This window comes from Gossypium raimondii, chromosome 1 (genome assembly GCF_025698545.1).
Source record: "Gossypium raimondii isolate GPD5lz chromosome 1, ASM2569854v1, whole genome shotgun sequence".
Classification (NCBI taxonomy): domain Eukaryota; kingdom Viridiplantae; phylum Streptophyta; class Magnoliopsida; order Malvales; family Malvaceae; genus Gossypium; species Gossypium raimondii.
Genome location: NC_068565.1, coordinates 9,076,166 through 9,098,913, shown reverse-complemented (window position 1 = coordinate 9,098,913; position 22,748 = coordinate 9,076,166). Strand labels below are relative to the sequence as shown.

General features: G+C 34.6%; 4 protein-coding genes and 1 long non-coding RNA gene across 5 annotated transcripts; 2 read left to right on the top strand and 3 right to left on the bottom strand.

Annotated features, from left to right (window-relative positions):
- Nucleotides 1–403: 403 nt before the first annotated feature.
- LOC105780652 (uncharacterized) lies at nucleotides 404–2,455 on the bottom strand. The gene is made up of 3 exons (XR_001129316.2): nucleotides 1,588–2,455; nucleotides 731–852; nucleotides 404–629 (listed from the first exon to the last, which is right to left on the bottom strand). It is a non-coding gene; the product is annotated as an uncharacterized LOC105780652 (long non-coding RNA).
- A 6,034-nt stretch (nucleotides 2,456–8,489) lies between these two features.
- LOC105780619 (polyadenylate-binding protein RBP45C) lies at nucleotides 8,490–12,636 on the bottom strand. Its single transcript, XM_012605056.2, has 7 exons — nucleotides 12,254–12,636; nucleotides 11,550–12,024; nucleotides 9,569–9,624; nucleotides 9,361–9,491; nucleotides 9,182–9,278; nucleotides 8,934–9,095; nucleotides 8,490–8,759 (listed from the first exon to the last, which is right to left on the bottom strand). The coding sequence occupies exons 1-7, from the start codon at nucleotides 12,569–12,571 to the stop codon at nucleotides 8,757–8,759; spliced, it is 1,242 nt and encodes a 413-aa protein (XP_012460510.1). The 5' UTR covers nucleotides 12,572–12,636; the 3' UTR covers nucleotides 8,490–8,756.
- A 1,032-nt stretch (nucleotides 12,637–13,668) lies between these two features.
- Nucleotides 13,669–15,646, top strand: LOC105780648 (protein FATTY ACID EXPORT 5). The gene is made up of 3 exons (XM_012605095.2): nucleotides 13,669–14,069; nucleotides 14,716–14,803; nucleotides 15,326–15,646. Exons 1-3 carry the CDS (start codon nucleotides 13,871–13,873, stop codon nucleotides 15,396–15,398), a joined length of 360 nt encoding a protein of 119 aa, XP_012460549.1. The 5' UTR covers nucleotides 13,669–13,870; the 3' UTR covers nucleotides 15,399–15,646.
- Nucleotides 15,647–15,750: 104 nt separating this feature from the next.
- LOC105780612 (cytochrome P450 716B1) lies at nucleotides 15,751–18,180 on the top strand. The gene is made up of 4 exons (XM_012605043.2): nucleotides 15,751–16,599; nucleotides 16,680–17,118; nucleotides 17,238–17,425; nucleotides 17,538–18,180. Exons 1-4 carry the CDS (start codon nucleotides 16,108–16,110, stop codon nucleotides 17,841–17,843), a joined length of 1,425 nt encoding a protein of 474 aa, XP_012460497.1. The 5' UTR covers nucleotides 15,751–16,107; the 3' UTR covers nucleotides 17,844–18,180.
- LOC105780603 (uncharacterized) lies at nucleotides 18,083–21,703 on the bottom strand. The gene is made up of 7 exons (XM_012605030.2): nucleotides 21,287–21,703; nucleotides 20,685–20,825; nucleotides 20,228–20,593; nucleotides 19,767–20,012; nucleotides 19,118–19,210; nucleotides 18,652–18,852; nucleotides 18,083–18,546 (listed from the first exon to the last, which is right to left on the bottom strand). The coding sequence occupies exons 1-7, from the start codon at nucleotides 21,614–21,616 to the stop codon at nucleotides 18,331–18,333; spliced, it is 1,593 nt and encodes a 530-aa protein (XP_012460484.1). The 5' UTR covers nucleotides 21,617–21,703; the 3' UTR covers nucleotides 18,083–18,330.
- Nucleotides 21,704–22,748: the final 1,045 nt, after the last annotated feature.

Below are 22,748 nucleotides of genomic sequence, written 5' to 3'. Positions count from 1 at the left end.
GAGTGATATTGTAAGTACTGACTTCACTCAAGGTGGCATGTTATTGAGAACCATTTTCTTCTTAAGTTTGAGCATTCTCATTGATATTCAAAAGTTTTATTTTTTATTATTTATATACATGCCCCGAAACACCATTATTAAATAAGATTGTAATACATCATTTTAAAGTTTTGAAAAAAATTTAATGCATTATTTTAATTTCTATATATATATATTTACCAAGATCAAGAAGGGATTAGTTATTGCTACCTCAGGTATCATACCCTGATTACAACAAAAAAAAAATTTGTGACAAAAAAGAAAGCAATCTAAAACTTGTATGGGTCAATTAACAGGGAGGGGAGGCTGTCCATTCTCATTTTGGACTGAATTTCTGGTTTTGCTTAGTAAAATGAAATGAATATACTAGCCAAATAATAATAAGATTAAAACCAAAATTTCTTTATCCTTAAAACACAAATTTCTATCAGCTACCTTTTCCTATTACTTTTACTTTTATCCATGGTAGACTTATTGAACTTCCTGGTCACATTCAGTGGATTGGCAGAAGAAGAGAGAATTTCAAAAGCAGCTTCTTCATTACCATGAGTTATATTTCCAGCAAAACCATCAAAAGGAAGTGGAACTCCCTATATACAACAACAATTAATAGCAAACAGATTGTTCAATGTTACATCAGCCAAATAAAATCCCTGAGACTTGAGAAAAGGCTATAAGAATGATTATATACCTTGGCAACAACTTGAACAAGATCACCAGCAAGGATTACAAGTGTCTCTACTACACTGCCATTTGCAATATTGGTAGCACATCTTCCCTTTTTAGTCAATTTTGCTTTCTACAAAACAGTACCTAACAAAACACAAGCTAATTAAATAATCATCCTCAGCATTCAACATGTAAGTAAAGATACAAACAGTCAAGTAACAGCAACGATTAGTCTTAACAATAACCATATCTCCCCCCAAAAGGAAAAGACTAAGTCCTTCATTTGGTAGTGGTACCGGTTGGTTTTTGAAAGGGAAGATGTCACCTTAACTAAGCCCTATTCCATACTAAGCAATGTTCACTCAGTCTAATTCTAGATAGTGATAGTTTCCCATTTTTACTTCCTTAAAAGACTAAAAAGCAAAGATAACAAAGTGACTTGAATGCAAGAGACAATCAAACATTCTTGTTCCCTATAAAAGCGAAAACCAAGTAAGAAAAATTAACCAAGGCTTGGATAAAAATGTTTCCTTAAACCTAATCCCTGCAACAATAACAAAGTCTTAGATAATGATGTCTCCTTTAATCCTATCCCTGCAACAATAATGCCCCTTAATCAAGTGCCTAATCCCATGCCTATTTTAAAATTGCAACCTGCATGAAAGCAATACAGTTAAAAAAAATAGTCTAACCAATGAAGAAAACAGCACAAATCAAACTTATACCAATCTGATGTGATCCAATTTACAAACAAAACCACAATAATTCAATAAAACCCAAAACCCAGATATAAATCTCAATCAACAATCAAAAACCAGAATTGGTTTCCAACAAAAGAAGTAATGCCAAAACAAACCCAGAAAAGGAAGCAAAACCCACCAAATTCTTTCTCAACAGCAGCAGTGTGGAAGATTCCAGAGTAAACAGAGCCATCTCTCAAATGCACATCCACTGGCAGACCAAGGATGTACATGGTAGCAAGCAGCAAAGCTTCGTTCATTAAACAGTTCTCTTCTTCTACTCTGTTTTTGAGTTCCATATCTACTCTTCTATAGGTGTAATATAAGTAAAGAAAAAGGAAAAGAGATCTGAGGTAGCAGACAGCAGTGGGTTGACTGAATAGATGGAATCGGAAAAGAAAAGGAGACAAAAGGCAATTTTCTTTGTTTATCGCTTCTTATATGTTTTACAAATAACTAAATAAATTCATTGACCTATAAATTTCGTATAGAAAGGGTAAAGAATAATTCTAACAATGATAAAAAAAGAAAGTCGTCAAAGCCCTGCTAAAACCCTCAAAATCTCCAGAAACTGTAAAAGAAAAATGGGATCCAAGAAATTCAATTATATCATGCATGTCCCTTATTTATATTTTACACAGAGAGCAACGGTCCTGGAAATGATGGAAAAATATTTGATTTTACATGCTATGTCATTCAAATATTTGATGCCACTTTTTTTTTTTTTTTTGTGGAACTTGGCAGTGGTTCTTTCCCCTGGAAGAAAGATATGGTAAAAAAAGGAACTGTGTTTTCCATGTTCTGATGTTGGGTGCATTGCTACTTGAGGAATATCAAATTGGATGCAAACAGAAAACGTGCGTGGTCGAAAGTGTAGTTCCATGGTGTCATAGGGAAGAAACTAAGGCTGATAACGGTATCTCTCTGGCTGAACAAGAACGATGTACTTGCTCTTAAGTCAATGAACTCGAAGCAGCCTTGCTCCCGCAAAAGAAGAAGTTAACAGTTAACAGGATTTACAGACTTGGATTCTACAAAGCTTATTGGATTTTTCATATAATACTTTCTCTTATTCTGATATGGAACAATTTATGCAAAGGCTATTTTGGGTTTTAACTCCTGTTATTTATGTTTATTTTATTTCTGTTTTTTTTTGTTGTGTTTAAACAATGCATTTTACTAACAGCACGTTTGGTTCACTGGAATGAAATAGGGTTATAATTGAATAAAGATGTAATGGAATATAGCTGTAATCAGTAATTCAATTGTCTGGTTGAATGCAATGGAATATAGCTGTAACAGTATTCTTGTGTTTGGTTGGATGGAATATATATTATAATAGTAGAATTTTTTTAGTTAGATGATTATTGCTATTGTTATTAAATTTTAATAAGATAATTATTAAATATATTTTAATAAAAATAAAAATAAATTATTTTATCATAATTATTATTAAATACAATTTAATAAAATAATATGTAATTTAATAAATTCTTAATATAATTATTATTAAAATATGAATTCATAAAAATCATAATATATAATATTATAAAAATAATATATAACTTACTTTATTATTTTTAAAAATAATATAAATCCTACTATAATAGTATTTTGTGGAATTCTATTATGTCATTATAACTTCCAAAGTTACTAAAACATAACCAACACAACCATGATTTTTAATGGTCAAAAAGTTACAAAAACATAAGCATTTGCGTTGGATGGTTTGAAATTTTGCTCAACGCACGATAGCGCTCATCCTCAGTTAATCATTCTACTTCATATAAGGTCGGATATAATTTTAGAGCACTTTCTTGAATGATCATTTTTTACTTTTGTTGAATTAGCACTTTGGAGACAATGCTCCTACTTATTTCAAGGCCTACAGTCCGTATATTTTCCCCTAATAATGTGGCAGCATCAATAAATGAAGTAGAAGAAATTTGTTCACTTGTATTAGAATTTTTTGTTTTCTTCTTTGAAAACATTGAATTATCTTGGTTTCTAGATGGTTGCAGTTGTGTAGCTGAGAGATCAATCTCATCTGAAGAAACATCAGCTTTGCATTCATGGTAATCGTTTCTTTCTTCATGAGTATTTGCAGTAGCTACATCCTCAGCATCTACTTCTTCAATAACATCAGCGGCTATTTCACCATCTTTCCTGGTGGCTTGATCTTTGCGTAGATGATAGTAAGTTGGTCATAATGAGGGAAACTACAATATCTGAATTGACCGGCTTCTTTACGACTCTATAAAGAAAAGGAGAAATCCATATTAAATATAAGTTTGGTCAAAACAAAATAATAAAGACAGTAAATAATTCTTACACTTATATATGAGTTCCACACAGCATCTTCAGCAACAACAAGCTGCCTATACTCGTCTCAACCAAAGCCTCTATTATCTTATCCACTGAGCATGTCATAAACGATTGCCCAATCTCTTTTCAATGTCCTAATCATCAATTCAAGATTACGTTTAGCCTTCAACATTGCATGGGGTAAAACTTTTTTTAACATTCTTCCTAGCTCATTTAAATAACTGTAACCACATGATAGTTTGGGTGTCGAAAAATGAAGTTTGGGACTATATTTCCTTAAAACGAACTCGTAATATTTTTAATTAATATTTACGAGGTTAGTTTAGTAGTGAATTAGATTTTGATTAAGCGAATTTTGTGAAATTAAGAGTTATTGAAGTATAAGGATTAAATCGCGTAAAGGTTAAAAGTTGAATTATGGATTAAAATTTATTAAAGGGCTAAAATATCAAATATACATTTAGTCTTAGTAGTGGACGGCATTAATGGTTTATATTGTATTTATATGTTAACTTATTATATATATATATATATAAATATATTTAAGTTGTATAATAATAATAACTATATGAAATGTGTATATATGTATGTTATTTTATAATAAAACAAAATAAAAGAAATAATTAAAGATAGTGGAAAGGAATGAAATGTTAACATGCAAAACAAAATTGGGAAAGGAGAAAGAAAGAAGAAGGGTTAACACACGGCTATAAGGGTTTTCAACTTTTTAATTTTAATTGGTTAGTCAATTTAGTCTCTTTTTATAATTTTATATTTTTAGAATTCGGTGTTTAGAACTATCCGACCCATGTTGAAATTTTAGCATTGATTAAGATTTTAGATGTTGTTATTGTTGAATAGTTTTAATATTAAGGATTAAATTGATAGATTTTTAAGTTAGAAATGGAAAATGATTAAATTGTAGAACAAATTGTAAATTTTGAGTAATAGGGCTAAATTGTAAAAATTCAAAATTTAAAGGTATAATTGAAAATAAGGAGTTAAATTTAGTTTAAAGTGAAATGAGTATGAAAATATGGAACTAAATGTGACGATTAAAAATTAGTCTTGGTTTAAGGACTAAATTGAAATTTAAGCAAATTTGAGTAAAAATTAAAATATTCAATGTGGAATTGAATTGTGTAGTATTAATGTATTTTAATTGTTTGAATTCTATAGCTAGTACTGGAATCCTCGACTAAAAAGGGGAATGATAAAATCGACGTTGAATAGCTCGGAATCCACGGTTTGTGTTTCTATAATCCGAATTAAGTTGTTAATTATTGTATTTTGAATTATTACATATGGTAAGTAGTTGAGGTGGGTAATTTAGTACCTTGAGATTGAATTGAATTTATAATTGATTGAATTAGATTGATTTGGTATATATTATGAATGTATTGAGCATATGGAAATTGAAATGAATATATATTTAAATGTGATAATGTGCAAATATGAGAATTGGATATTGGATGTATTTGTAAGTGATATGGAACCCTATTAACTGTTTCGGGTTAAGTCGGATATAGATGGCATGCCATAGGATAGGAAGAGTTCAAGGATTTCTTCGACTTTGAGTCAATGAGGCACTAGGTGCCAATTTGCTTCGGTTTAACCGATGAGACATTGGGTGTTAATTTATATAGCGTTGGGTGCAGTTATTACTTCGGGTTTATCCAATGAGGCATTAGGTGTCAAACTGGTGTGTTGGTTGGATCCGTGTATCCGTTCGAGTCCGAGTCGTGTTAATAGGGGTAATTAAATAATAAAGTTATGTAACTGACATTGAAATGACAAAGTATGTGAATTGGAAATGAGAAAGTGGATTGAAAAATGAAATGTGAATTATGTTATGAACATAAATGAAATACATGGGTGATGCACTCAGGAATTGAATATGGATTGGTTTGTGCCATTGTACAAGTGAATTGTTGATTGATCTATGAAAAGCTAATTATATAGCAAGTGATGTGGAATGAGATATTTGTTAAAACCAATTAAGTATGAATACATGTGAAAATTGAGTATAGCATGAAATTAAAATGGTGATATCTTATAATTGCATGCTTAAATAGTAGTATGATTGTATAATTCTATTTGAGCATTCATGTATCATTATGTCTTTAAATGTTCAGATTATAGAAATATCAGTGATTTTTACTCAACGTGCGATTTTGTTTTATGTGCGCAGGTTAGGTACTTCTCTTTTGATCGCCGACTCAGCATCCAACAACAATCCTGATATCAAGTGTGGTGATGTTTAATTCTGTAATGGCATGTACCTAAGATGTCTTGGTTGTTAGTTATTTTGAGAATGGGATGCAAATTGAGTTAATAGTACAATGTTGGTTTGGGCATATAAGTATATCTTTGTGTTTGAAGCCATAAGTTTGGTATGTTTTTTTGATCCAAGGCTTGGTATGTGTGTGAACTTTAAACTCGATGTCTTAAGTAGCTATATGTTGGCTAAATTGAGTGATTTTGGCTACTTAAAATCTTGATTTGAATGACGCATTGTTGATGTGTTTTGATGATATAAAATGTTGTACCAATGAGGGTACATTGGTTAGGCACTTAGGATGATTGTTTTGGCATGTTTCGAGTATGTTCAATCGTATTTTGAATAGGTTAAATGATTGGTATTTGAGTTGCTTAAGGCCCAAGTAAGCTTGAAATGGTAAACTTGTTGTTTAAGGTACATTTTAGGTCCACACGGCCAGAGACACGGGTGTGTGACTCGACTGTGTGAGACACATGGCTTGGCGACACGACCGTGTGTCACTTGTTTAGTGCTTAAGGTGCAAATCAGTTAGTTACACGGCCTGGCATACAGGCATGTGGGGCTATTTCGAGAGTTGCCATGGATGTGTCTAAGATAGACAGTGTTTTACAGTGGCCTAATCCTACATTAGTTAAAGAACTCAGGGGTTTCTTAAGCTTACCTGGCTACTACCAGAGATTTATCTGACTTTATAGAGTGATAACCAAGCCTTTGACAACATTGCTCAAGAAGGACAAGGTATAGGAGTGGTTAGAGGAAGCTACTGAGGCATTCCAACAGCTTAAACGTGTAATTTGTCAAGCTCCAGCCCTTTCTTTACCCGATTTCAAGGTTGAATTCTATATTGATATTGATGCTTGTGGACAAAGGGTAGGGGCGGTGTTACAACAGCAAGGGTAACCTATAGCTTTCTTCAGCAAAGCTGTGGGAGTAAAGTACCGTGCCTTATCCATTTATGATAAGGAGATGTTGGCGGTGCTTCTGATAGTAAAAAAATAGCACGCTTACCTTGTGGGGAGGAGGTTCCATATTCGAATAGACCATCAGAGTTTGAATTTTTTTACTAAACAGCAGACCATTACACCATTCTAGAAAAAATGGTTGCCCAAGATGCTTGGTTACGACTTTGTGGTCAGCTATAAGAAAGGGACTCACAATACCATGGCCGATGCCTTGTCTCGAAGGCCACAAACAGAGGAAGGTCAGCTAATGCAATATACGATTAGCACCCCTTGGTCGGATTTGTGGGTTCAAATTGTTGACTCTTGGAATATTGATCCCCTATTAAGGCAAATGTGTGAGAAAGTGCAACAGCAAACACAAGCACATCCCAAGTATGGGTGGGATGGCAGAATCTTGAGGAGAAAAGGAAAGGTGATGGTAGGCAACTTTGGTTCTTTGAGGAAAGGCTTGTTCAATAATTTTTATGAAGGGGGTACTTGGGGGTCATTCCAGTATCCATGCATGACCAGCGAACGACCTAGTGACTAGTCACTCTGGCTTCCATTAGCGAAGTGGTGGTACAATATTTCTCACCACTCGGCTATCGACACAACCCCATATAAAGGCCTTATACAGACAAGTTCCCCTGAACCATCTACCTTATGTAGCCGAATATTGTCGTGTAGACCTACCAAAGCCAGTCCGTGTTTTGAACCAAAAGATGGTTAAGAAGGGTTCACAAGTTGTGACTCAAGTGCTGGTCTAATGGACAAATACATTTATGAAGGATTCTACCTGGGAGGACCTACTAGATCTGTGACAGCATTTTACAACCTTCGATCCTTGAGGACAAGGATCTTATTTGGGCAGGGGTAGTTGATATGGAACGATTTATGCAACAACTATTTTGGATTTTAAGTCTTGTAATTTTTGTTTATTTTATTTCTGTTATTTGTTGTGCTTAAACAATGCATTTCACCAAATGTTTTAATGAAACACTACGTAGAGGAACTGACCTAATGGTCCGGTAAATACGGGCTGTACAACTGCTTTGGTTTTCTTTCCCTTCTTATACGCAGCATGCTTTGGCTGCTACCTTTATGAAATTGCACAGGAATTGGCTTCCCCTATCTCAATTCCTTTTTTTTTTCTTCTCTAATCTCCTTCCTCTTCTGTTTCTATCTCGGAAAAATCTACCGTATCACATTCAATGCTTGAGAAAGCAACTAGGCTTTCAAGTACTTCAACGAGGCACCATTGCTATGGAAAGACAAAAGGAGGTGATGACTGAAACAAAAGTGGCATTTCAAGGTGGTTCTGCGTTAAACCAAACCAACACCAGCATTTGTTCCTCTTCTTGATATCTGATAGCTTTCAGCAATCAATGTAAGAACACTTTTTAACTCATGGTTTCTCTTCTTAGAACGATAACCATTGAAAATTGTGAAGGATATTGCCAAACACAAAACATGATAGTAAGTTAAGAACCATCGAAAAGCATCAATCTAAAACAACTATTATAGGATATAAGAGTGTAAACTACAATAGAGTGAAGGTTGAGAGAGATGGGCAAGATAAGAAGCCAAGAAAGCGAAACCATAAGAAAAGATGAAACATGAACCTCTCCAAAAACCGAAACCCACAAACGGTACAGCAATCAATGAAAATCCACAACCTTAAAACATGTCGGATCAAACCAACACCTGAAGTGCTCTGGATCAGAGAGAATGAGTCTTAAGCGACAGTAAAGCAACCGCAACTTACTGCAAAAATACAAAAGAGAAAGGAAAACATTACGCACAAATGTATATATAACTCAAAGAAAAATGAAATTCAGCATGCTTGCATCTTCTTTCTCCAAGAGTGATGGATAGAGCCTACAAAGAATCATTCATTGATTTTTGGGATAAAAGAATCATTCATAAAATTACTTTTACCTGTTGTTGTTGATAGGCCCCTGGCTGCTGGTAATTTCCATATCCAGGATAGCCCCCATAGTACATGTTAGGATCTTGGGGAGGAGGTGCATATCCATATGCTTCATATCCTTGAGCATATCCATAATATCCAGTATTCCATTGGGCCTGATCAGGTTGAACCTGACACTCCAATAGATTCCCTCTTAGTTTACAGGAATATAGGTAGCAAGGCTTTAATTACAGAAAACTAGTTTTAAAAACAAAACCTGTTTGCTTGAAGGACTACGTCCCCATGAAAGCCTAACATTTCTTCCTCCTAAAACAGTACCATTCAAAACAGATAAAGCTTGTTCCGCACTGGCCCTGAATGCATCATATTGCAGAATGCATTAATATCATGCAATAATATTTTGCGTGCCAAAAAACACAGGTGTTTAACAGTTACCTGTTAGCATATTGAACAAAACCACAATGCTTGTTAGCCGGAATTTTTACATGAACTACCTCACCAAGCTGGCTAAATATTTGTTTTAGTTGGTCTTCAGAAACACTAGGATCCAAACCACCAACAAAAATCTGCAATTAAGCTTGTAAGAATTCAGTTGGCTATACAATGAAATTGGCTATAACAGTATAAAAGAAAAGCTACCCACTGTGGTATTATTCGGATCGTTCTCTCCAGAATTTCCTTGAGTATTCTGGTAAGCAGCTGCAAATTACAAATACATGTAAACTAATGTTGAATAGAAGCTAATAAGATACTAAAAACAACAAGAAAAGCCCCACTTGCGCCATCCCCGGATATTAAGGTTGTTACAAAAACTTGAAACTAATTCACTATTACATCTTCCAAAAGTAAATATTTCCATGTTAACCATGGAAACTACAAACCTGTTTACAAAGATCGTGTAATAGATTTCCAGGTATAGCATTATTGCTCCCCTAAACTCAAATTGAAACATTGTGGGGGAAAAAACATTAAGATAATACACACACAGACACCTACAAAAGCTAACATATATAATATAACATTTCAAAATAAGCCGGTAGAAATAATTCTGTCTATGGCATGAAAAGAACAAAACTGTAGAACTGCCTGCTATAAATCACTCAACGGTTACAACTACAATCACAAAACAGCTTTTGGGTTACATCAAGGCTTACCGCTACCAGGCAAAGCCAAAAGTATCAAATCAAATAAACTTCAATAGTAGCCACAAAAGAAATCATTAATTACATTAAACTCAAGGAATCAGTAAAGGCTCTCTTATTTTATTGATCCCTTATAATAGGGTGAAAAGGGGAAAAGGAAAATTGAAACAAAAGCCAATCTTTTCTCCTCACTTGACGTGGTGTGTGTTTGTGTGCTAGTATTATAGTTGTCTGCAAATTTGTTGGACGAGGGAAGGGAGGAGTTGCTGTTTCTTAAACTGTATGATTTATAAGTTTAACTTCAAAGGTTACTCACAAGTAGAAAGAACCTATCTGCTAAATTAACTTCAAGTAACGCTTTAAATTTCTCAGAATGCACATAAGACAAAGCACATATTTAGAAAACTAAGGAAATCTTAAATTTGAAGTGCCTTACAACCTCAAATGACAAGAATAAAAGAAATTTTCTTCAAAATGCAAGATAAATATGGACAGATCCATCTGCAGCTTAGGCAAAAAAGAAGGGCAAGTGACTCACTTCCATCGTGATTTAACTTAAATGTATCAACTGACAATGCCTTTAACTACAAATTCCAGGTTTCTTGCCAACCTTAGTTTGTCCTCATGTGCAGAAGAGAAAAGAATGAGGACAAAGCAGATACCATATTTTAAAAAGAAGCGAAGATTTTAAAAGCAATAGAACAAAACTAGCCCCCAAGGTTCATTAACAGAACAGTGTATGACAACATGCACAACAACCTCACCAAAGCTGCTTCACCTACTTTTGAGTATTAAAACTTGAACATAAAGGATGGGAAAAGGAGTGCATACATGTATGCAAGCATCAAAAGGAATTAATCCACAATGAATAAAACAAAGTTTCTGGACTTGTAAAAAAATATATAAAGATTTAAAGGAAACATGTTGGAAAAATGGAACAAATGTACTTGACTGGAATACTTAATAAGGAACTGGAAAAGAAATTTGCGAGACGCAGCGCAAATATTGCCACGAGAAAAGAAAGCTTTTGACATAAACAAAGTAACTGACCTAAAATGAGGCCACGGATTAAAGTGGAATCATTTCAGCTGATATCAGTTCCAGGCCCCCCAAAATGAGAGCCTCTTGATGTCCTGCTTTAAGAAAACATGAGTTTTATATAAGTTTTTGCATGTTTTAACTTTTAATATAATTAAAAGCGTCCAAGTTTACATAGGCAAACTGGAAGGAAACGACTTTGTATAAATTCCGCCATATCTTCAAGTGCATAACTGAAAGAACTTGAATTTTAAGAAGACTGTAACAGATCCACCTCAGAAAATTAAAACCAATAAACAAAAACACAATAACCAACTAGCAGTCAACTTGTCAAGTCAAAGCACTCACGCATAAATAATTGCAAATAAAAACTATACACAGCCAATCAAACTTCATAAGGCAATCAAGATAAAGTATAACTTGAAATAAACCACGAGAGTCTACCTTTCTGATACTGCTGATCAGTGACAGGCTTCTTATTAGCAGCTGGTCCAATCCGCATTGCCCTAGTTGAACAATAAATCCCATTCATTTCAGTCATTGCACGAATTTGTTCAGTTTCATCACCAAACTTTACAAAGCCATAACCTTTAGACCGGCCTGTAGTCCTATCAGTAACCACTTTGGCACTCTTAACAGATGGGTAAACAGCTTTAAAAGTCTCTTGTAACATGTAATCAGAAACATCTGCAGCTAAATCCCCAACAAAAATTGTGTAATCGGGACCCTCTTCTTGCCTCTTTTCTCCATATCCAAGAGCCGCCCAATTCAACCTAAAATTCTGCTCAGAATTTGGCATTGGCACCCCATTATACAACTGCAAAACCCTCTCGGCTGCAGCACGTGATACAAACTCGATAAACCCATATCCCTCTGGCAGTGCCGTTTGCTTATTTCTAATCACCTTAGCTGAAACCACCTAAAATAACCCAAAAGATTAAGCTTTGGTCCATTAGATATTGAGGAAAGGAACAATCGTTTAATTATTAAAAAGGACATTCATTTCAATAGGAAAGGAACAATAGTTTTAATTATTAAAAATAAAATATCAACTCTGCAAGTAATATCTCCATTTAATTAAATATGATTCTCGACTTTGTCTTTTTAATTTAAAAAAAAAGAAGCTAATTTTGTTCTAATCAAGTTACCTCTCCAGTTTGAGCGAAGATACTCATGAGGTAATTCTCATCCATCCACGGTTGAAGATCACCGATCCAGAGAGACCGAATTTCGCCGGATCCGACGGTCGCGGAACCAGCGGAGTACTGCTGCATCTGAGAGGGCGGAGGGACGGGTTGCGGATTCCAACCTGCAGGTGGAGGAACTGGCTGACCCGCCTGCTGTTGTTGAGACATCATCATCCACGGCTGCGACTGCTGTTGTTTCTGGTACTGCTGGGTTTGAGACGGATCGGCTGCCATGGACGGCGGCGGAGCTACACCTCCTGCTGGTGGTTGTTGCATCATATTCGATAGACGAGGAGAAGAGATTTGGAATATCTCAAAGAGGAAAAACCCTAAAGGGGGAATTTATTTTTATATTTAATTTTACTTGGGAGTCGAAATTTATTGGGCTTTGAAAAAGAGGGGATTTTGCGTTTTCTATGGGTTGGATATAGACGACGACTACAAAAGTGACACGTGGGTAGTAGGAGTTAATGGGTTTCAGGTTTTGTAAGAGAAATGGCTGTTGGGCCTGATTTGTGTTTGGGCTAATTCTCTTAAAATGAAAATTCACCTTGAACTATAACGATAAAATAGTATAGTTTGGGCTGAATTTTTTAAATATAAATTTTATATTTTTTTTGTTAATTTGATTTTATTCGCTTTTAAGTTAAATTTAGTTATTAACCTTTGAAAAATATTTATTTAATAAAAATGTGAGATTAAAATATTAATTTTTATTATATTGGCATGACAACTCACATGAACAATCTACGTGCATTGCATGTTGACATGGCTAGCGACGAATCTAGAAAATTAAATATGATTTTTTTAGAGGTCAAAATACAATTTTATCATTTATTAATTCATAATTTCATCACTTTTAAGGGATTAAAAAGAAATTTTTTATTTTTAGGGGGTCAAAATACAGTTTCACCACGCATTAATTTATAATTTCAGAATTGAAGTAGCAATTTTTCATTTTGGGGGTCAAAGTGCAGTTTCACCATGTATTAATTTATAGTTTCACTATCTATGAAGGGACTAAAATATCAATATTTTTATTTTTTGGGACTAAGGACCCTGCCCCTTAAATATGTCACGACATTATTTGTCTAACATGTCATGCCAACAAATAATTTAAAATTTATTAAAATATTTAAAATAAAATTTCAAACTTAAATTTTTCAAACTTAAAAATTTCATTAAAAGTCAAAAAATAAACCTACCCTTTTTGAAAATTTGATGGTTAAATTCGATTTTTTTTAAAGATTGAGCAAAATTTAGTTTAAAAAGTAAGAACTAAATTGATAAAATATATAAATATTAAGTCCTTTTTAAAAGTTGGACAAAAATTGAAGGGTTCTTCCAAAACAAAATTAGTTAAAACATTGGAGCCTTTGACCAGCTGAAAATTCCACACGCCAGAAAAATGCCACCATTGTTGAGCCAACAAAACTTCACAAAAGGCAGAACCCATTTCTGATTTCCCATTTCTTCCCCTTTGATCTGTTCAACTCAACTTTACCCTTAGAATTTCTCAAGAAACAAATACCCATTTGAAGGAAGAGGGAAAAAAACCCAAAGAAAAAATTTCCCAAAATGCATGATTTTTGCTTCACAATCCCTTATGGATTGATTCTTGTGGCTGGAGGAGTTATTGGGTATTTGAAGAAAGGTAGCATAGCATCACTTGGTGGGGGTGTAGGCACTGGATTGATTCTCATTCTTGCTGCAAATTTGAGCCTTAAAGCTTTTGAGAAGAGAAAGAACTCATATTTTGCTTTGGTACTTGAGACTGGTAATGTTTTCAAAATCTCAGCTTTCTTTCACAGTTCTGTCTTCTCCTTTAGTTTTTATAAATTTTTTTAGTGTAAATTCGATCTGGGATTTTTATAAATTGTTTGTTCAAAATTTGGAGATTGAAAAGTTGACTTTTTTGGATTATGGATCATAGATTTAATGCTGCCATGGAACTTTGTATTGATAAACTTGATCTGGTTGTTTCTCTTTTTCTTCTTTTGGATTTCTGGAGTTGCATTGTGGAATTTAAGAATCAGTTTGGACATTGTAGATCCATTGTGGTGCTATTAGCTATTTCTCTTGCAAAAACTGTGAGAAAATTATCTTTGTTTTACCTTTGAAATGCCTTCTTTCAAAGATCATATCTTTGATTGTCTTCAAAGCTCTCTAATGCAGTATTGTTAAGAAGCTTTCATTATATGAAATTCAATATAATTGTCAGATTTTGTAATATAGTATTTTAGGGTGTCTTAATATACCATTTGGTAAATAAATTTATCATCATCAAAGATAAGCTGATTTTCACTATGGGTTCTATTCTTGGAAGGAGGCTTTTTCATTTGTATATCTTTGCTTGTTTTCATCCCTTTCAATGACAAACAAAATGTTTATTCTTTTTACTGATTTATACACCTTTAAACCAGTTACTGCTGCTGTGCTAACATGGGTCATGGGACAACGTTACTACCAAACATCTAAGATTATGCCAGCCGGAATTGTTGCCGGGATCAGGTATGTTGATCTGCTATTCCAATGCTTTCAGTGCCTTCATATCATATTATATCATGAATCATGATAATTCTACTGGTTAATATTGATCCTTATATCAGTTAAAAGCTAACAGAGCTCATATACATATAAATGCATCACAAATTTACAAGTTCCCAGTTGTGTGCTTTACAACATAGCTCCTTTCAATGCTGCCAACTATGAAACCTCCATGTCTGGTCATTATATACCAATTGCATAGTGAATGCATGCTGTATTTCATTACCTTTCATACAAGTCTCTGGATCTTTTTTTATTCTTTCGTGATGTTTAAGTTCATTCATCTATCGACATTCGCAACCACAAACTGCTTCTCGGATCATTGGCTCATGTTATTTACATTTCTGATACAAAAGTTTTAGGGCCTAAACCTAAATCCTCTGTATAGAACCCTAAACTTGGAGAGAAGGGTTTAATTTAGGTTGCTTTGTTAATTTGACATTCATCAAAATTTGGGAGCTACTAACTCGTGTCATTTCATTGCAGTTTTCTTATGACTGGGTTTTACTTGTACAAATTAGCTACCGGTGGCAACCATATTCCAGCCAAGGCCGAATGACGATGTTGAGCATGTTGACTTTTACCAATTTTAACAGATCTGACAAGATCATTGAAGCTCAGATGGTTGTAGTAGAAAATTTTTAATTGTATCACGTATGCTGTACTCTACTCTGATGTGTGTATGAAAAGGGAAAAAGACAAAAAGTTGTGTTATTTGTGAAAGAAACCCTGGTTTGTGATCAAAATTGTGTTTGTGTCTATACAATTTTCTCATATTGAAGATTAAATTTCTTTTTGTTCTTGGAATGACTTAAATTCCCTGATGAGTTGTGGTTTATAAGGATGCAAATCCGAACATGTATGAATTTGCAGACATTCAAAGGTTCACCTTGGAACAGGAACTGCTTGGCTTGACATAGATTTTGCAGTAACTCAAAACAGTCGTTTTGTTTTTGTTTTTAACTTTGGTGCGATCCATCATCAGGATTTAAAAATAAAATGCTAATGTCACTTTGAAAAAGCAATGGAACCTGATTGGAGGATCAAACAAAGCGTTAAAAGCTAAGAATCTTGTTTATTAGGAAATAGAATCAATCTTGTTTAAAAAATGGATGGCTTGCCTTTTACCAAATAGTGGAATATTAAGGTCACTACAGTGAAGAGATTCCATTACAAAAGCCAACAAAAGAAGATCAACAATAGCCTCTCCGTGGATATCTTCTATTTAATCCCCTTTGCCATGAGCTCAGTTTCTCTATTACACAACCATGAACACCATCATCACAGTTCTCCTGTTTCTGATCCCAGTTTTCCTTCTCCTAACCAAGAGAAAAAGATCACCGCAAAGGGTTCCTCCAGGTTCACTCGGACTACCGCTCATAGGTCAAAGCCTCGGCCTTCTCAGGGCCATGCGAAGCAACACGGCAGAAGAATGGCTTCGGAAGAGGATAAGGAAGTACGGTCCAATATCGAAGATGAGATTATTTGGGAAACCAGCAGTTTTCATCTATGGTCAGGCTGCAAACAAGTTTGTATTCGCCAGTGACAGCAGCAACATTGTTAACCAGCAAGTCAAGTCGGTTAGTTCGATTCTGGGTGATCGATGTATCTTGGAATTGACCGGAGAAGATCATAAGCGAGTTAGAGATGCTCTTGTTACATTCTTGAAACCTGAATCATTGAAACAGTATGTTGGGAAGATGGATGAAGAAGTCAGGAATCACCTTGAGATGCATTGGCATGGCAAGCAACAAGTCACGGTATGTTATAAAACATTGAAAACTGTGGTGTCTAACCTGGGAAAATTAGATATGATGTGTTCTTTTTCCTGTTCTGACAGGTTTTACCATTGATGAAGACCCTTACATTCAACATAATCTGTTCTCTTCTATTCGGAGTCGAAAGAGGAACAAGAAGAGATAAACTTGCCAATGATTTTCGATATATGATAGAAGGAATGTGGTCGGTACCGGTTAATTTGCCTTTCACACGCTACAACCGGAGCTTGCAGGCGAGTGCAAGGGCCCAGAAGTTGTTGAAAGTTCTCATTGGTGAGAAGAGAGTAGATCTAGAGAAGGGTGCTTCACCTCGCCAAGACCTCATCACTTGTCTGCTTAGCATTCGCAACGAGAAGGATGAACAAGTCATATCCGAGAAAGAGATTATTCACAATGTTATGCTCATCATGGTTGCAGGATATGATACTTCGTCTGTTCTTCTCACGTTCTTGTTGCGCCTTTTCGCTAATTATCCTACCATATATGCAGCTGTTCTTCAAGGTATTTATCAACATGATCTCAACTTTAAGTGCCATAACTTTATGACCAAACTCGATCCAGTTGCAATGTTGCAGAAAAGGGAATTATGATATAGGTTGCTTCTTGATTTGTGGTTGCAGAACAAGATGAGATAGCAAGGAGGAAGCCTAATGGGGAGCTTCTGACATGGGAAGACCTTGCCAAGATGAAATACACATGGAAAGTAGCCATGGAAACTCTAAGAATGTTCCCACCAATCTTTGGTGGTTTCCGGAAAGTTGTAAAAGATATTGAGTACGGTGGATATTTCATTCCAAAGGATTGGCTGGTAAGTAGAACCATACTTTCCATTCACCGTCCTTTCAGCATTTCAGATTGATCCATTTCTCTGGTATATGGTATCTCACTGTCACTGATATAATTTACTGATTTGTATGAAGATTTTCTGGGTTACCGGCATAACACAAATGGATGATACTATATTTCCGGAACCATCAAAGTTCAATCCATCGAGATTCGAGAATCCAGCTTCACTGCCACCTTACTGCTTCATTCCATTTGGTGGGGGACCTCGGATATGTCCAGGATACGAGTTTGCAAGGATTGAAACCCTTGTTTCAATTCATTATCTGATTACTCGGTTCACTTGGAAGTTACTATGTTCAGATAACTCTTTCAGCAGGGATCCAATGCCAGTCCCAACTAAAGGATTACCAGTTCAAATCAGTCCTAGAAAACTGCCCTAATATTGTAGTCTCTTGGTAGCTTAACTTACAAGATTCCTGTTGCAGAGAAAATGAGCTTTATTTTGTTCACATATTTAGGTAGGCCAGTAAAACACAGTAGGAATCTCGGAATTATATCATTGGTCGGAATGGCATTTCACTACTGAAAATGTTTCCCGACAATGTCCGAATCTCTAGAAGTTTCCCACAAATACTCGCATCTAACGTATGTCATTAAATAAGCAGACACTACAGCTCCATGCATAAAACTAATATTTGACTAAAAGAATGGCTTTCATAGTTTTATCAGCATCAATGTTCGATTTTCTATCATATCTATAACAGTTGATACCTGAAATCTCCACTCCTAGTCTGATTACCATATTTACAACTGATACTGCTACACAATTTCTTGTGTCATCTTGCATACAATTGACCCGAACAATTGATGAACTAACGGTGACTACAAGCATAATGACAAAACGACAAATAGCAGAAGCGAGGCTGTCTAGCAGTTTGGTGGCCTGGAGTACTTTGGAGGCTTAGACGGACACCGTTCATTCATATGGGGGTATGGGTCCATGGAATTAAATCCAGGCAGTTCCATTCGGTACTTCCCCAGAATCTGACAGTAAGGAAGCTTTACATTGTCTGCATCATTGCACCACTTTGGCAGCTGGCTCGAATTATTCTCGAAAAACCTTAGAGTATATGCATCTTTTATCTGTGTTTTCGGTATTAATTCAATCAACAAGAGTCAGCAACAGGATTGCAGTATGAATAAATGAAAGCTGAACTTTGACAAAGACTTCACTCAAAATAAGCTCACCGTAAACTCAGTGACTTGAATAGAGTCAGCAATGGGATCAAAAAGTCCTGCCTCCTTGTACATTTCGAGGACAAACGCAATGCATGAGGTTGACTTCCCATCACTATATATCCAATCATCTTGTTCAGGAACGGTCAGCAGTTGATCAAATGAGGAACCAAGCTTTTCGATTTCCACCAGTATATCAGAAAGATCAAGACCCTGCAGTAAACACCATAATTAGAAAAAAAAAATGATAACGTGTCACATTGATTTTTTCCCCCTTCTGAACAAGAACAAAAAATAGCTTATTTATTCAATATTTTTGAAGACCTTTAGGTCTAATCAATTTTAGAAGCATCTAGGCTAAGCTATATGAATCATTATTAAGCAAGTCGCATGTTACGTTCAAGACATAAATCCCAAACAATTCAGATTATAGTGAACAAACCACTATAAGTTGATCGATCAAGAAAGATATGCCTACCTTAGTTCCAAGCCGCTTGTTTAAGGCCTCGTTCCACAAGTTAGCAGCATATTCAGGCTGCATTTTACTCCAAACTGTCATAGCAGAAGCCACCTGTATGATTGCGAGGGAAACATTCAGTTCCTATGAACTGCAACATTGACAAAATAGGAGATAGCAAACGAGAGAGTGAAAAGAGTTGTATGCATTAACAACATTGTTATTTGTTAATGCAATGACAAAGAAACAGATTAGGATTTTCTAATCATCCTATATTTGTGCGCTTATTTACCTCCTTTGGAGGTTTTGTTAATAGTACTAAAAATGATGTAACACACCATTTTTGTCAACGTAAGCTCATTTCCACACCTATACCAAAATATTCTACCATTGAAAATTACAATACATACAAACAATCAAGTTTTAATTCCATATGACTCGTAGCTTTTTGTACGCTAGAAAGAAAAACAAACGAAAAGAGGAAGAACAAAACCTACAAAATATCTACTACAACATAGTAAAAAAATTGACCTACCAAAAGCTGCAGGAATAATTAGAAAAACAAATGTATGAGGAGAGAAATTGAGAAAGGAGTAGACGCAGAAACTTAGCTGCATACGCTATAATCATAACATAAGGTATTCACTATTCTATGTAAATATCTAAATACCAGGTGAGCATCCAATGGAGGAGGATAATTCCCATCTATGGTGTCTATCCAACTAAATAGCATGTTATGGTAGCCATATGGTTTGCCTGCCATACTTAGTGCATACTCCCAAGAAGCAGTCTCATTGAACTTGGCTCGAACATCAGGATGCAGAGGAAGCACTGCGATATGGGGATTAGAGTCGTCCTTGTTCAGCTCCAAATCCCACCATTCATCCCATGGAATAACTGCAATGATGTCTTCTCCCTACATCGCATGACAGATATAATAACTTAGCATCATTAATAAATACCTGTACAATAATCCAATAAATACTTATACCTCATATTTTACTACACTCGGTCATAATACTGAATGAAAGAAAGAAAGTTTTTACTGCAATATGAAACTTATTACAAGCACAGCAAAGCCAAAGAGAATCTATTTACAAGGACATAAAGCATAGCTGGATAAAACATTACCTTCTCATTTTCATGTCCTGATTCACCAACCCATAACTTCCCTTCAGAATCCTTTAAGAAAACAGCACTATGACCAGCATAAGAACCAGTAACCCACTTCTCGAGAGTCTCAAAACCGCCCCAGCGCCCACGAATTTTTGATATTACAAGGAAATCTCCCGAATGTATATCATCAACACTAATGTTGGTGTACCAGGGCTGAGGCCGTGATTCGAAAGAAGCCCCCATGTGTTTCTTGAGAAACCCGAGATTGGCACTCTCACCCCATCCAGTGTTAGTAAATAATGGGAAGACTTCCCATAGAGCTTCAAGTGTTCCAAGCATCCCTGCTTGCATCAGAAAAATAGAAATCCCCTTGTCTTTCACCTAATTTAAATGTATCATCGAAAACCACATATGAGTTTGCAGGAAACTTAACACTTACTGTAACTCAAGCTAACAGAGAAAGACAACTTACATATTCATACTCAGCTCTGTCTTCCCACTTGTCAATCTCGAGTGTATGCTCCCGAGATAGAAAATAATAATCCCAAGTTACACGATATGGAGTTGCAAAGAGATAAAGATCCAGACACGTCCAACTATGGGCTTTGCTAACCTGGATAAGTACATAGATACCATAACTCTAACCAATTCTACCATATAAGACATTTTTGCATCATTATGAACCTGAGTTATGCAAATATTCCATGTTACAAAATCTATTAAGAACTGCCCTCTAACTTCACCAACATACTATAGCTCAAAGTAGTTGCTTTTGCATATATGGCTGTAGAACCAGGAAAAATAAGAAACAAATGAAATCCACCTCCCCCAAAAAAAAAAAATCGACAATTAAGTGCAGAACGAAGGGGGGAAAACCAGCTCAATAAAAATCCTTTGAAACTAAAGAATTCAAACTTTAAGCACTTTTAGCTCAAATAAAGCAATACCTAGAAACAAGAACACTCCGAAAGCTTGAAAAAATTTCAGAATTTAAGCACTTCCAACTCAGACAAAGCAATACCCAGATTACAGAACACTCAAAAATATCAAGACTAGGAAGGCCAAAGTTATTACCTTGATATGGAGAGTTCCACCACCGAACTCACTGCCACTCTTGTTATGGAACTCCATCCAAGCGGTGTTCTCATAAAAGCACGCACCTTTCCAGCTCACGATGTGGTTTTGGGACGAAACAGAACCGACAAAGGCTGGTAAAAGGTCGATGGCACTGTTAAGTGAATTAAGGATCGGCCATGAAACCTGTCTCGGCAATAAAGGTAGAACATCCCGAGGATGAATTGGTGATTTCACTGCTTGGGCATGTGAGAAGAAGAAGAAGAAAAGTAAAGGGAAACACCTAACAAAGAAAGAAGAAGAAGAAGAAGAAGCCATGATCGAGAACATGAAGAAGAAGAAAAACACTTGTTTTAGTTTCTATTCTCTACTGACACAACTAAAAAGTAAAAAGAAAAACCAAACAAAAGATTTTAATTTTAATTTTAAAATGTTTATGTAACTTTTACTGTTATGATTTTCGGATGGATTGTAATTATTTTGGTTTCTTGTATAAATACTGTCATTGATAAATTTCCTTTTCAAAATTGTGACTTGAAAAGACAAAGAAAATGGCTTTATGTTACTCTCTACAAATTAATTAGGAAAGATGATGATGATTATAGTTAAATTGGAACATAATTTTTCCTTTCATACAATATGAATTTAAGATATTTTGTGAATCATGAAGAAACAATCATATATTTCTTTTTCTTAATATACTTAAAATTAGGATTTGAATAAAAAGACTTCACTAGTAATAATACAATAGTTCCTCTTAAAAATAAATATGTTGTTTATCTATGATACTAGTTAAATGACAAAAACTTAAAAATATTTTAAAAATGTTATATTTAAAATAAATATTTTGTTTATTCATTTTAACAATTATATAGCTCTTGATTCACTTTGAAGTCGGTTAATGCTTAGTTTAATATTACTTTTAAGAAATATTTTAGGATAAAAAATACTTTTGAGTAAAAGTTAAAATTTTTGCTTGTATTTTTGTTAAAAAATGCTTTTGAAAATCTCAGAAATATTTTGTTTAGTAATGTTTTATTTTAAAAGTATTTTTAGCTTAAAAGTAATTCTTAAAAACAATATTAAACTGATCATAAACTATTTAAAGATAGACAAAACCCAAAAAATTTGACAGAAATGTTATTTAAAGAAAATAAAATTCCATAGGTGGTCAGAAGAAAAGAACCCCAAATTATTTGATCTTGATACTGTAATACCAAAATTATACCCTCAAATAGTAAATATTGTTATACTAATTGATATTTTATTCTTAAATATATGAGAAGTTCAATATGTTAAATTAATGTGAAAATAAAATTCTTAAAATTATCAGTAAAAGTAGAAAAAAAAATATTAAATGAAAGTTGATTGTTGGAACCAAAAATTATTCTCGAGAGAAGTAGAGACAAAACATAAATTTTGAAAAGAGAAAGAAAGAAAGCAGGAGGAAACTTCTGGTTTT